Here is a 15755-nt window from a genome sequence, read left to right on the forward strand (position 1 = left end):
AACAAACGTCTTTTATCTTACAGGCTTATCTTATTCAGGCCAATCACAATGTACAGATTAGCTGGCCAATCAGGGACACAGAGCTGTTCAGATCCGTGCATTTCAGGAAGAGAGTGAAATCTGGAGCTACAAAAATGTACGGTATGTGAAAAATAATGTGTTTTTTAACCATAAACCATGCAAACACATTATTTTATACCAAATACACCAAATAGCATTGTTTTTTAACAATGAAATAGGTGCTCTTTAATTTGGCACAATGAAAGCACCTATATCAGCATGTTCAGATTTTTTTCCACTGTGATTCATTTTCTGCTTTGTGTAAAAAAAAATTATCCACATACTTTACATTCTCTGCCAATATTTTAAAATGTCTCCAATGCTTTAAAATGGGCGAGGTGCTGTAGAAAAACATATAATAGAAATTCAGCTTTGGCCACTACAGTATTGATTAATTTATGCAGATATTGTGACTGTACTCTTTTGTGTACGGTTCTTATGTATTTATTTTAAGCCAGTGTAAATACAGATCCAGTCCATGTTCTCCACATGAATGCATGATCCTTAAGTGCCTTGGCAATAGATTATTTTGGATCATTTCATACAATAAAACAGCTGACTTTCAGATGATTTATTTTACTGACAGCAGTATGTCATTGCTTTCATTTACCTCTGCTTTAGGCTTGCAAACTTTTCTGTGTCCCATTCTATAACATAATGATTCATTTTGTACTTCTGCTTTTCATGTTTAATTATTATTGTCTTTTACAGTAGATGTATTCAATCTGGTGTTAAATTACTTTCTTAGTTTAGTGAGGCTAATGAAGCAGGATTTTGATCTCATTACTTCCCAGAACTCTTCTGTTCTTTACCATCAAGCAATAATATATGATATAAAAGGGGCTTTTTAACAGGATTGGCCTCTCAGAACAAAGGAAACATGGGATGATTCGTCAATAAAATTGATATTTAAAAGTTGTGCAGGGTCTACAGGGTGGGTCATGTTAACACCCGTTTACTGCATCCAAAGATGATCCATCAAAGCATTGTTAAAAGTGGGAAACAAACTCACATGAAAGTAGATTGACAGACTGATGCAATAGTTGCTCTTGATGATGCAGGTCAGTGTCTTGTGTACTCATGACAAACATGTTCAGTTACCCAACAGTAATTTTCCAGATAAAATAATTTATTATGTTCATTAAATTTAATATTAAATCAGTTTTCTTTTATTGGGACATCTAATCAAGCTGAATTAAAAATTTTTATAGAATGGTATCTTGTGCCTAAGTGTTACTGTGTGAATGTTTTTATTTGCTTGTTCTGTACTGCACATTGACGAGTTATTGTGAGAACAATGCCAGTAAATCCAGAACCGTAACTATTATTATAATAAAAAAGACCAGCAGAAGTCATGCTGGTTTAAATATTTTCGATAGATTTAGGATGTGTTTAACTGATGTTCTAAACCAGGGGTAAAATATAGCATAAATGAGAGGATTCAGAGCTGAATTAAAATACAACATCCATAACATAACATAGGCTGTAGCAGAAGTAAAGCTTGTGTTTGGTGTTAGAGATAAAATATAATAGGGAATCCAGCAAAACAGATAAACCGTCACAATGATTCCTAATGTCAGAGCGGCTTTGCTCTCAGATTTCCTCCTCACTGAACCTTCTGTTAGATGTTTTCCACTCCTCATCAGAGAGTTTATAACTTTCACTTGTTGATATGCGACATAGAAGATTCTCAAATATAAACTTATAATAATGATACAAGGAAACAGGAAACACAGGAACAGGTCAGTGATTATCCAGGGAAAAGTAATTATAAATGTACATTCTCCATAGCATGTGTATTTTCTATGTGAGAGACTTATAGTAATTGAAAAGATATAAGCTAAAGAGGTAAACCAGCAAACACAGATAATAATTAATGTTTTCGTTGTTGTTATTTTCTGTGGGTACAGCAGAGGGTGACACACAGCCACATAACGGTCAACAGCTATTAAAACTAAAATACTCAGAGATGCAGTGAAAAGTATCCCCAGGATTGTTAAAAACAGTCTACAGAAAATGTCTCCAAAGTACCAACATTTTTCAATCAACTTAATCGCCTCCAAGGGCATGACAATAAGTCCTATGAGCAGGTCAGACACAGCCAGAGAGAGAATGAACATGTTGGTTGGGGTGTGAAGCTTCTTGAAGTGAGAGATGGAGATGATCACCAGCAGATTCATAAACACAGTCCATACTGACAGCACTGAAAAAAACACATACATGATATTGTATTCATGTGTGGAGCGTTTTGTCTTGATGCATGATGAGTTAATGGCAGGAAAGCAGTATTGAGTCTCATGATCTTCTGTCTCATAGGCCATGAGTAAAGTCTCCTCCTGTTAAGAGTTTGATCTGATCTCCTTACTGTTCTCTCATTTATATTATGTCTAGATCAGACTGACCAACCCATTCACCACCCACTCTGATGCAATGTTTTCGGTGGATTTTATTTCGCCATTTTTTTTTATGATGTGCATCTGACATATTTTGTTGTAAATTAGCATTTATTTTATCCCCTGATTAAGGACTCCTTCCCTGCCTTTCCCATCCCTCTTGAACTTTCTTGTACATTCATGTTTGTTGTCTTTATTGTTGCCCCTGACATATTGTGAACTCGCTTAGAGGGACCAATCCACTTCGAGTGTATCAAAAAATCCAATGAATCCATTTCCTGGAAGAGGAGGAAACAGAAGATAGAGTGATTAATGATATACAAGTTGTGAGTAGCATTTAACCACAAGTGTGTGATACATACTTAAATAACTAAAGAAGAGTGTTGTCTGTTCATAGCGGCCCCACCAGGTGTACGTGACGGGTGGGCGAGCCGTGTACTGTGCTGACGCTGTGTGGCGAAGCTACTACAAACAGGTTCGAACATCGCGTGGCGTAGCGATTTTGATCCCCCCCAGAGCCGGTCTAGCCAGGAGAGGAGTACGGACCCTAAATATTCACTGGAGTGTGTGCAGTGCAGCGTGTGAGTGATTTATCTGATGTAAGTACACCTGAAGCTTTTGCAGTGTTGTGCCGTGTCCTTGTTGTTTGTACTTTCCCCAGAAAGGATCAGGCCTCTGTGGAGATCACCGGGAGCCGCCGAGATGGAGGGCGTCCAATCAAATAACTACGCGACACGACTATATCCAGCGGGAGTCCTATGGATGCATTTGAGTGAGGTACTGTGGGGAACATTGTAGCCAGACTCGAACACGTAACGTCAGAAGAGGTCTTGGGAGCATTAGAAGTACTTGGCGGCTGTATATACGCTGTGTGTGTGGTGGTGCATGTTGAATACTTACCTTATCGTCTAGATCTTCGCCAATCCGCAGGAGGAAGGGAAGAGGACGTGTTGGTTCGGGAAGACGGACGTGTGCTCATTGTGCCACTCTGGATTCCACCCCCGACGGGACGTTGTCTCATCGGTCACAGTTGGACGCCAGTAAAAGCCCCCGTCTCTCTGCCCGTGGTAGACACTGGAGGTGACGTATGGTTCTTGTTCTTGTTGAACCCCGGTACCCAGTTAATGTTAAATTTACCTCACGAAGACCCGTCGACCCAGAGAAAAGCCTGTAGAAAGAAATACTCACCATGAACGAGCTAAAGCTAACCCTACTCTACGCCGACTCAAACCCAGAGCCAAGCCTGCAGAAAGAAATACTCACCCTGAACGAGCTAAAGCTAACCCCATTCTACGCCGACTCGTAGACCCAGAGCAAAGCCTGCAGAAAGAAATACTCACCCTGAACGAGCTAAAGCTAACCCCATTCTGCGCCGACTCGTAGACCCAGAGAAAAGCCTGTAGAAAGAAATACTCACCCTGAACGAGCTAAAGCTAACTCCACTCTACGCCGACTCGTAGACCCAGAGCAAAGCCTGTAGGAAGATATACTCACCCTGTAACGAGTTGAAGCTAAAGCTGCCTTACGCCAACTTGTAGACCCAGAGAAAAACCTGTAGGAAGAAATACTCACCCTGTAACGAGTTGAAGCTAAAGCTGCTCTATCCCGCTTCGTCGACCCAGAGTAGAACCTATAGGAGAGAGATACTTACCTTGAATTAAGCGATAGCTAAACTTACCTTTTTCGGATACGCAGGCTCAGAGAAACCACCTGTAGGAGAGAAACACTTACCTGGTACCAAGCTGCAGTCAAATTGGCCCCACGAAAATCATGGGCACGGGAGCCCGGCCATACGGACATACGGAGGATTGGAGCAGGTAGTTGGTCTCGCCCTCCCCTGATACTTACAGTGTGTTTGATTTGCCCTCAGGAGGACGGAGGCGCGCCACAGGATAACCGCAACACAGGAGGTGGGCCGTGGACGAAGGAGCTCCGTCCGGCCTTTCCCTGTCGTCCCCCATCATTGCCAGTTGAACCCCCTTTCCATCATCCTCTAACCCCCCAGCTCCCCCTGAGGGAGAGAAGAGCCCACATTTTAGATTTCCCTTCCCTATCCCCCCTTCCCTTTATATTTTAAATAATTTAAATAAAGTTTACATTTTATTATACTTATCTCTCATTTGTTTGGTCATTGGGGTGTTCTTGGGACCTCCTCGAGGTGGAACTTAGGGAGGAGCGTGACACACCAAGCCTGTGGTCCGCTCCGGCCTGTGACATAAGGAAAAGAAAACCTTATCTAGGTTTGTTTTTCCTGGACAGCAACGTAATTGCGGATGGGTTTATGTTTGTTCCCTGGCTGAGTTTCGGAGACGATTGCTTTAAAACAAGGCTCAGTTTGATGCCGGATTTACCACTTGTTTACAACTGATGGAACGGTCCCAACTTTAAAAAATTCTGTTTAGAAGTCGCAACCGCAGGTGTAAGTAAATCATAATCTCACATGTTTTGTTTGCATCCGGCGCATACGTGCATGTAAGGTAAACAACACGAACAACAGCAAACATTTTCCGCCTCAGTTGGCACTGTACTGCACTTACGACATTTACACATTTTAAACAGGAAAATGCAAAAAAAAACACATCAAGATTTACGTTGTTTTTTAAAATGAAAATAGCATATAAACAAACAAGGATTAATTACCAGATAGAGACGTCCTGCTGTAATAGTTGCTGCAGTTGTTCCTGTTGATCAATTACTCACTCAGTATCCGATTCTGGATCATATGTGTAAGGCTGTATCTGACTGTAAGCCATAGTTATTTAAAAAAAGGTTTTATTGAAGTTTGATGTCCATCTATGTCACAACTGTTAGTATCCAAATGCTGTGCATACTCGTAACTCTTAAGCTCTGCCCACCGTACGCCTTCAAGTGTTCATCTTTTTCTGGCAAAAAACGGAATGGCCGCTCTGTCTTTTAATAATCTGCCAACACGAAAAACTCTTTGGAGATATGAAGGATGAAATAGGTAACCAAGATTAACATTAGATTGGCAAAAATGGTGTGTGTTATGTGATCTTTAATGTTAAGTCAATGTGAAGATGCGTTGACGCGCGCCTGGAGGTATCGCAGCGCGAATGAGGCGTTAAGCGCAAGGCGGAAGACGCGATTCTGCCTCATTTGCACGTCTAGTTCGCGCTGCCACAGGAAACATGCGAGTTGAAAAATTTGAACTTTGGCGAACAAAGGGCCACGTTAACCAATCAAGAGCTTGCTCTAATAGTGACGTGATAACAGAAAGCAAGCAGAGTCGCAGAAGCCCCTCCCATGATGTGATTTTCGGTGTGAATGTCTTGATGACTAGAATTTCATGCATGGCTTTCTCGCACGAATGAAGCGAGTAAACTCAAAGCATTAACCCTCTAGGCGCCACGGTCGACTTTTGTCGACAAGATGCGTCACTGAATGTAACTGCCGATTTTTTCACATAGGGTGTCAAATTTCGTTCATCCGCCCCCTCCACTAGATGGCAGACATGTCATACTTTATACCTCAGAAAAACATCATGCTTCTATACAAACTCTTAGAGCAAGTGCCCAATGAAGTGCGCAACAGCATAGCTAGTGTGCAAGTGAGTCATTTTATCAGAGCGATAACCTCAGCGAGTTTTTTCAATACATGATCATATAATGGCATCAAAAAAGCTTACCTGCAATGAAGTGTTGGGTCTTATATTCGCTGACAATGATTCTGAAGGGGAATATCTGCCTTCAGAAGATGCTGGTGATTCATTTAGTGACCACGATTCAGACGCGCCCCTGCTTTGCAATCGTGCAGCTGGCAAAGTGAAAGTGTAGCTATACACCAAGCACATGATGAATCCTTCGCCCAATGTCAGTGGTGGGAATGTTACAAGGGGTCGGGGAATTCATCGGGTTAGCAAGCGTGTTACAGGTGTGGGGAATGAGGCTGGAGGTAATATGCGCGTCCAGTCTTTTTACCGTGCAAGCAATGTAGAGCGAGCTGCGTCTTCCCGAGCGGGCCCTGGGAGTCTGTCGGGCGAGCGGCCGACTTCCAGTGCTCCGTCCCGTGCACCTCATCACAATCACGGCGACAGTAAAGGCAATAGTCCCAGCTGTGCAAATTCTCTCCACTCGGGGCGCATGCGAGGCAGATCTGGCCATGCGGCTCGTAGCAGGAGCAGAGGCGGTGTTACACGGGGCAGAGGAGCCATTATGCATTACGTTAGTCTATCGACACGCAGATCAGTTTGTTTACTACTTACTATTTACCTGAGCATTCAGTATTGTGCAATATAGCATACAGAAGGCTAGGGACATTTTGGGGGGATAGAAGTGCTGCATTTTATCATTCAAACATGTGACTTTTCATTAAAATTCAAGATGGCTGCCACATATGACGTCATAATATGCAAATTTAATGGGACATTTTATTCCCCTCCATAAAGTGTGTCATCCTTAATATTTCTCTAATTTACATAAAGTCTCTATCTCTTATCACGTTTAAGATATAGCCTTTTGAAAGTAACATGTCAAAATTAAACGTTTTAGGAAAAAACTCTGGCGCCTAAAGGGTAAATTAATATATACAGATATTGTGAATTTACTCTTTTGTGCATTTACGTTTTACTTTAACCCAGTGTAAATACAGGTTCAGTCCATGTTCTGTACATGAATGCATGATCCTTAAGTGCCTTAACAATAGATTCTTTTGGATAATAACAATTGCTGACTTTAAGATAATTTATTTTACTGACAGCAGTATGTCATTGCTTTTATTTGCTCTGCTTTAGGCTTGCAAACTTTTCTGTGTCCCATTCTATAACATAATGATTCATTTTGTACTTCTGCTTTTCATGTTTAATTCTTGTTGTCTTATACAGTAGATGTATTCAATATGGTGTGAAATGAGTTACTGTACTTAGTGAGGGTAATGAAGCAGGATTTTGACCTCATTACTTCTCTGATGTTACTTAGAACTCTTCTGTAAGCTGGTGAAGCAAATATGATATAAAATGGCCTTTTAAAACAGCATTGAGCTCTCAGAAACAAAGGTATAATGGGCTGATTTGTCAATAATAATATTTGTTATTCAAAATGTGTGCAGGGTCTTCAGGGTGGGTCATGTTAACACTTGTACGCTGCATACAACAATGATCAACCAAATTGTTAGAAGTGGGAAACAAACTCACATGAAAGTAGATTGACAGACTGATGCAATAGTTGCTCTTGATGATGCAGGTCAGTGTCTTGTGTACTCATGTCAAACATGTTCAGTTACCCAACAGTAATTTATGCACATAAAATAATTTATATTTTAAATTAAATTTTACAATTAAATCAGTTTTGTCTTTTTGTAACATCTGAAAAACATTTTTATAGAATAGTTTAATATTTAAGACTAAAAGCCTGAGTACTTGTTTTTTTATTAGTTTTATTAATTGTAACAAAGTTACATTGTAAACAGTATACTCCTTTACATATGTCACCTATAATTTATATGTTTGGCCTGCAGTTTTCATAGACCTGCTGGGCACCCTGATGGATTTATTAAGCTCTGCCAAATTTAGATATTTTTAAACATATTCTCAGGTTTTGATGTAATATCTTGTGTTGAACCCCATTGAGCAGTTATTGAGAGAACAATATCAGTAAATTCAGAATCTTAATTATTATTATAATAAACAAGACCAGTTGAAGTTATGCTGCCTTAAATATTTTGTATATATTTAGGATGTGTTTAACTGATGTTCTAAACCATGGGTAAAATATAGCATAGATTAGAGGATTCAGACCTGAATTAATATACATCATCCATAACATAAAATAGGCTGTAGCAGAAGTCATGCTTGTGTTTTGTGTTAGAGTTAAGATATAATAAGGAATCCAGGAAAACAGATAAACCGTCACAATGATTCCTAATGTCAGAGCGGCTTTGCTCTCAGATTTCCTCCTCACTGAACCTTCTGTTAGATGTTTTCCACTCCTCATCAGAGAGTTTATAACTTTCACTTGATGATGTACGACATAGAAGATTCTCAGATATAAAGTCATAATGATGGTACAAGGAAACAGGAAAGACAGCAATAGGTCAGCTATTGACCAGGCAAAAGTAATGATAATCGTACATTCTCCATAACATGTGTATCTTCTTTGTGAAATACTCATACCAATTGCAATGTTATACGCTGAAGAGGAAAACCAGCAAACACAGATAATAATTATTGTTCTAGTCATTGTTATTTTCTGTGGGTACAGTAAAGGTTGACACACAGCCACACAACGGTCAACAGCTATTAAAACTAAATTACTCAGAGATGTAGAGAAAAGCAGCCCTGTCATTATTATAAACAGTCTACAGAAAGTGTCTCCAAAGTACCAACATGTTTCAATCAACTTAATTGCCTCCAAGGGCATGACAATAAGTCCTACGAGCAGGTCGGCCACAGCCAGAGAGAGAATGAGCATGTTGGTTGGAGTGTGAAGCTTCTTGTAGTGAGAGATGGAGATGATCACCAGCAGATTCAGAAACACAGTCCATACTGACAGCACTGAAAAAAACACATACATGATATTGTATTCATGTGTGGAGCGTTTTGTCTTGATGCATGATGAGTTAATGGCAGGAAAGCAGTATTGAGTCTCACGATCTTCTGTCTCATAGTCCATGAGTAAAGTCTCCTCCTGATAGGAGTTTGATCTGATCTCCTTACTTTTCTTTCATTTATATTATGTCTAGATCAGACAGTCCAACCCATTTACCACCCACTCTGCTGCATAAGGATATCATGTCATGTTTCTTTAATGTAACGTGACTTGTTCATATGAAACGTAGATAAAGGACTATGTTTGCCACCAAAATTAAAATGCCATACTACAGGTAAGTGTATATGTATTGGCTTTTTCTTGCTTTTTTATTGAGCCTAAATTTAAATAGAGTTTTATTTAATAATTTCATGGCTCTTCCTAGCTTTGTAAAGGCACTAAATAGTGGTTGTGTGTTCTGAGCTGTCATATGTTAACCGCATATCTAACTAAGGCTTTTAATTTTAGATTTTATTTCAGAAAAGCAACCGTTGGAATGCAAAGAATACAACTTGTATTTTTCTAGAATGAGAAACATTGATGATGTATGCAGCCGAAAAATGTGACCTTTAAAGGTGTCAATATTAAAATTCTTTATACCACAGGCCAGTTGAATGCTTTATTCTGATTGATAAATGATCCACGGGTGTAAATCATTTTTCGGTAAAACACACACCTAACCCACCAAATTTCTTAAAATAACCATCAGAGCAATGTCTGTAGTAACTGTGGTATAAGCAAAATAGTTGACTATAACTTATAATTGAAATAATTGATTGGTTTTTTGCTTTGTGTCATGCCACATTACCACCTTGGGCAACCCAGTCTCACCCCATGTCGTCAATATTTGACGACACTTGACCATTCGTCAATATGTGACGCGGAGGGTATACCTTTCGCGTCATTTTTTGACGAACTGGGGACTTCAATACTATTACGTCCGTTGCATTCTCTTTCCTATTTTCTTACCAATTTCGCGTCGGTTTAGGGTTAGATTAACATAATGATATCCCTACCCAAACCTAACTCTAACCCCAACGCCAGGTGACAACTGTTTCTAACCCCAACGCCAGGTGACAACTGTTTAATTTCGCGTACACTGTTTAATTTCGCGTACACTGTTTAATTTTGCGTAATCTAACCCTAAACCGATGCGAAATTGGTAAGAAAATAGGAGAAGAGAATGCAACGGACGTAATAGTATTGAAGTCCCCAGTTCGTCAAAAAATGACGCGAAAGGTATACCCTCCGCGTCACATATTGACGAATGGTCAAGTGTCGTCAAATATTGACGACATGGGGTGAGACTGTGTTACCTTGGGTGTGCATTCTTTTCTTATAATTCAATGGCCCATCGGCAGTTATTCATTACATAATGTATAAAAAAATTCTTGCTTTTTTGAACACTAAAGGAGATCAGATCTTTTTCATACAGTGCAAGTAAAAAAGTATAAAATCTGTAATGTTGGAGAGATAAAGGCAGAGACAGGTGTAAAAAAACACATAACAAGGAAGGCAAAACAGAAAACAAGATAATCTATGAACTATATACACAACAGAAGATGGGAACCAAACCATAACACCAGCAATAACCGAAAAAGGACCAGAGAGAGACAGAGAGACACTGACAGAACTGGACACACATGGGAAACAATCAACACCAGGACCACTAATAGAATTACAAAGAACTTTGAATGTGGCAGACAGAGACATACTTACTATCTTTACTTACGCCTACCGCCCAACTTTGGGCATAGGCCATGAACTATGTATGGTCCTGGGACAACTTCTCTAACTGTCCCCATGTATGGCCAGACCTCTTCACATCTGCATCCAGGTCTAGGCGGCAGCTGTTCCTTGGCCTGCATTTCTTCCTTTTCCCTTGTTGGTTCCAAAAGAGGGTGTGTCTTGCTGTATTGGATGCAGGCTTGTGAAGAGTATGGCCAACCCATCTCCAGTGTCTTTGAAGTATCTCTTCCTCAACAGGCTGCTGTCCTGTTCACTGCCACAGCTCCAGGTTACTGATTATGTTCGTACCCTTAGGATTCGTCTGAGACAGGTGTTAATAAATGACTGGATTTTCTTCACAATAGTGACTCTTGTTCTCCAGGTCTCTGGACCGTACAGTAGAACAGGCTTTATCACGGAGTTAAAGATCCTGATCTTGGTGTTCCTATGCAGCTCAGAGGATCCCCAGACTTTCTTCAGCTGGTGAAACGCTGCCCTACCTTTCCAATCCGCACCTTCACATCCACAACTGTCCCTCCCAGCTTGTCGACTACACTGCCAAGATTGGTAAATTTTTCCACTTCCTCTAGTGCTTCTCCTTCTAGCCTGATGGGGGCCGTGATGTTGTTGACTTTGAGGATCTTGCTATTCCCTTTGTGTATAATGAGTCCAAGGCTTGCTCAATGAGTTGCAATATTGGTCTTCTCCTGCATTTTTGCTGGGTGTTGGAAAGAAGTGCCAGGTCATCAAAGTCAAGGTCATCCAATTTTGTTCAAGGTGTCCATTGGATGCCACTCCTCTGGGCAGTTGATGTCTTCATTACCCAATCTATTCCCAACAGGAAAAGGGTGACAGCAGACATCCTTGTCTCACCCCTGTTCGCACTCTGAAGACTCTGTAAGCTGCTGGCCACGTACCACTCTATAGGTCATTCCCTCATATGAGTTCCTGCTGATGTTAGTGATCTTTGCTGGTATCCTATAGTGTCTCAACAGACTCCAGGTGGTCTGCCCATCCACACTGTCAAATGTCTTCTCATAGTCAATAAAATTGACATAGAGAGGTGAGTTCCACTCCAAGGACTGTTCCAGGATAATCCTCAGGGTTGTTATCTGGTCAGTGCAAGATCTCCTAAAGCCAGCTTGTTGGTCTAGGAGATGTGGGTTAACCGCATCCTTTATCCTGTTTAGGAGGACTCTATTGAATATCTTGCCTGGGGTTGACAGCAGTGTTATCCCCCTGTAGTTTTAGCAGGAGCTAAGGACACCCTTCTTTGGGAGCTTGATTAGATAGCCCTCCTTCCACTATATTGGGATGTCTTCCTCCTCCCAGATGTTTTGGAATAGAGAATAGAGCATTTCCACAGTGGTCACTTTATCTACTTTAAAAATTTCTGCAGGAATGGTGTCTGGCCTGGCTGACTTCCCATTTCTCAGTTGCTTAATGGCTTTATACATTTCTTTCTTCAATGGAACGTCACAAACGATAAGCTAGCTGGATATTTACTGGGTTCGATAGAGAAGGTCTGCTCAAGAGATCATTGAAATGCTCTGCCTATCTATGCTTTTGCTGTTCTATTCCTGTTTCCTTTTCTGTCCCTAACTTGGCCTCTCTGGTTGGCTGAATTGACCTGAGAGCTTCTTGATGTTGATATATAGCTCTCTCATGTTACCATTTTGAGCTGCCTTATCTGCCTCTGCTGCCAGTGCCTCCATGTAATTTCTCTTGTCTGCCCTTATACTCCACTAACTATTCTATTTACTTCTGAATAACGCTCTTGGGTCTTGGCTTGTGTAGTACATGGGCGAATGCTGTTTATTTCTGCCTTCTTCCTTTTCCTCTCCTGGATCTTTTCTAAGGTCCCCACTGAGATCCATTCTTTTTGCCCCTGCTTCTTGTTAGCACTTCCTGACATGTTGATTTTATTGCCTCTTTAATGCTCTGCCATTTTTCATCCATGGTCTCTCTCTCAATCTGCTGTTGTAGGATCTGGGCCTTTTTAGAGAGTGTGCTTCGAAACACTTTTAGCCTGTCTGTTTCTTTCAAAGCACTGATGTTGTACCTCTGGCGTTGACTGGATTGCCCTGTCCAGTCCCACCTTAGCTTGAGCTTCATGCAGGCGCCCAGATGCAACATCTGCTCCCCTTCTGACCCGTACATCTTCAAGAGATCTTCTGAACTTTTCCTGATGCAGACATGGTTGATCTGGTTTTCCGTCATAAGGTCTGGTGACACCCAGGTAGCCTTATGTATTCTTTTGTGTTGGAAGAAGCTCCTAGACTAGTTTGGTTGTGGCACATAGGTTGGCAAATCTCTCCCCATTCTCATTCATCTCCCATCATTTCCTCGTACCCCTGGTTGTTACTGCCGATCTTGGCGTTGTAGTCACCCATTGTGATGATGATGTTTCGTCTTGAGCATGCCTGGATGATGGTCAGTAGCCTGTTATAGAAATCCTCTTTGACATCTTCGCTTTCATTGGTTGGGGCATAGCATTGGATGATATCCATGTCAATCCTCCTGTTTGTTGTGTGGAAGCAAGCAGTAAGGATCCGTGGGCTATGTGCCTCCCATCCAATGAGAGCTCTCTGCGCCATCTTTATCAACATCAGGGCCACTCCCTGGCTGTGGGGTGTGTTTGCTTCCTTGTGGCCCGAGAACAGCAGCAGCTCCCCTGTGGCTAGCTTTTTTTGACCGGCACCTGTCCACCTAGACTCACTTATCTTGGTTGCCACTTGAGCTGTTTTGCCGGTTTCAAACATTGTTTTGACATTCCATGTTCCAATGTTAGTGGTGGTCCTGGTATAGTTGATGGTTGTCGGCCTAGTAGCTTCTAAAAGGCTTTCCCTACTAGGTGTCATACTTTTTCCAGTTGTGGGTCCATCCTCCCCCAGGGCCTTAGTTACTTTTGAATTTCTTGTTTGCGAATCTGTAACCTTGTTCTTTTCTGGGGTGGGGTTGTTGGCCCCACGCCCAACCCCCAACCTGTCGGACAAGGTGTTGCTCTTTGTCTGTCCTCTACCATGAGTCCTGACCAGCTTAGTTGAACCTGCCAGGGGCCTTGCCCCTGTCGGTATAGCCCTCAGGATCACAGACGCACACAAGCCTCCCCACCATGACAACGTACCAACACATTGGGGAAGGGACAGAAACATATTTCAAAATAAAAGTACAGGACCAGGAAAACTTATTACAAGGACAAAAAAACAACTTGTAATACTTAATTATTTTGTCCGTTTCTCAAACTGAAGGCTGCAGCCTCCGGACGTCACATATGCAGGTTAAATACGTCATCATGCCTCCTTTTTTTTTAATCAAGTCAAAAGCATATCACAACAATTTACGATTAACCTAGAATAATAGTCAACTTTATAATTTTTTATTTTCTGAAATAAGACGGATAGTTTTGATGACATTTGCAGCCTACAAATGCGGCCTCCGGAGGCTGCAGCCTTCGGATTGAAAACAGCCATTGTTTCCCTCGATCTTTGGCCTTTTTGTGAAGCTGCAGATGAGAGATTTATTCAAAGATACCAAACCAAAAAGCACAAGGTTGTGCCCCACTCTACCCTACTTTAAAGCACAAAGGTCGTAACATGAAACATGGACATGGAACAATGGCAATGATCAATGAATACACTTGATGTGCGGATAAACTGACAATACTTTGCAATATGAAAAAGGAAATGGCATGGTTTAAATATACACAGAAAAGTAAGTGAATGTAGAAGTAGAGTGTGTGTGTCCATAGTCCAGATGGGGGAGAGGGTGCCACCTGGTGGTAGGAGAAATGGTACACACCAATTCATTACAGTACCCTCCTCTCTAAGAACACCTCCCAGTGTTCCTGAACCCAAAAAAATAGTACATAACATGAAGGGGTGGGCTGGGTCTCGACTGTGGAGCAGTGGCGGGTCCGGGCTGTGGAGCAGCGGTGGGCCTGGGTTGTGGAGCACGGAGGGCCATCTCGGCTCTGACTCCAGGCATTGCGACGGCCATCTTGGCTGTGGCTTCAAGCATGGCTATGTTGGCTGTGGCTTCAGGCATGGCGGCAGACCATCTTGAGGGCGCACCATTAAAATAATAACAATGAAGTAGATTAATGATGCTCTGAAGCAGCATGGAATTATGGGATTTGTTGTCTTTAACTTTAAGTTTTATAAATGTTGCGTTTGATGACATCATTTTATTTCATTATGTAAGGTTTCATGTTATGTTCAAAACTAAATTGTTAGTAATAGATGTTGCAGTATTATTCCAATTCTGCACAGAATTAAGTGTACCATAAACAAACCAGTAGCCCGACAGATGCTATACAATAAAGCATACCTCCGCAATGGTCCATGACACTGTTGTCATGTGGTTTCTACATCAGTAAAGGCGGTAACAAATGGTAACGTGGATATTAACATCATTGACAATGACAGGTGACTGCACTCCCTGTGTCTCTGTTTAGAATGGCAATTTTCTCATAATTTACAAGAAGTTAAAAACATTACAGATATTGATAATAATCAGCTTAACAAAATATATAACACTGGCCTAGTGGTTTTTGGATATTTTACTGCAAAAAAATCTTACAAATTATACCTTTAAGTGCCATTACAACATATTAATTTGGATCATTTCATATAGCAGGAATAAAAACAGCTGACTTTAAGACAATTTATTTAATTGACAGCAGTATGACATTGCTTTCATTTGCCCCTGATTTAAGCTTGCAAACTTTTCTGTCTCTCATTCTACATCATAATGATTCATTTTGTACTTCTAATTTTCATGTTTAATTCTTATTGTCTTATACAGTAGATGTATTAAATCTAGTGTTCTAGGGTAAACTTAGAATTGTTATGTTAGCTGGTGAAGTCTTTACCATCAAGTAATTACATACCATATAAAATGAGCTTTTGAACAGCATTTACCTTTCAGAAACAAATGTAAAATTGGCTCATTTGTCAATAACAGTGTTTGCTATTCAAAATGTGTGAGGGGTCCATGGGGGGGGGGGGGTTATTAGTTTGGGAAATGTATC

At 41.0% G+C, this 15755-nt stretch overlaps 2 protein-coding genes and 1 pseudogene across 2 annotated transcripts; all 3 read right to left on the minus strand.

Annotated features, from left to right (window-relative positions):
- Nucleotides 1-1412: 1412 nt before the first annotated feature.
- LOC135738966 (trace amine-associated receptor 13c-like) lies at nt 1413-2381 on the minus strand. Its single transcript, XM_065257196.2, has one exon. It carries the CDS (start codon nt 2379-2381, stop codon nt 1413-1415), a length of 969 nt encoding a protein of 322 aa, XP_065113268.1.
- Nucleotides 2382-8110: 5729 nt separating this feature from the next.
- LOC135746774 (trace amine-associated receptor 13c-like) lies at nt 8111-9079 on the minus strand. The gene has a single exon (XM_073815979.1). It carries the CDS (start codon nt 9077-9079, stop codon nt 8111-8113), a length of 969 nt encoding a protein of 322 aa, XP_073672080.1.
- A 1681-nt stretch (nt 9080-10760) lies between these two features.
- LOC141282894 (uncharacterized) lies at nt 10761-13878 on the minus strand (annotated as a pseudogene).
- Between the last annotated feature and the right edge of the window lie 1877 nt (nt 13879-15755).

The sequence above is a fragment of the Paramisgurnus dabryanus genome, chromosome 10 (assembly GCF_030506205.2).
Source record: "Paramisgurnus dabryanus chromosome 10, PD_genome_1.1, whole genome shotgun sequence".
Lineage (NCBI taxonomy): Eukaryota > Metazoa > Chordata > Actinopteri > Cypriniformes > Cobitidae > Paramisgurnus > Paramisgurnus dabryanus.

Bases quoted from the DNA above. Each gene is read 5' to 3' on its own strand.
- LOC135738966 (XM_065257196.2), bottom strand. From the start codon at position 2,381: ATGGCCTATGAGACAGAAGATCATGAGACTCAATACTGCTTTCCTGCC.
- LOC135746774 (XM_073815979.1), bottom strand. From the start codon at position 9,079: ATGGACTATGAGACAGAAGATCGTGAGACTCAATACTGCTTTCCTGCC.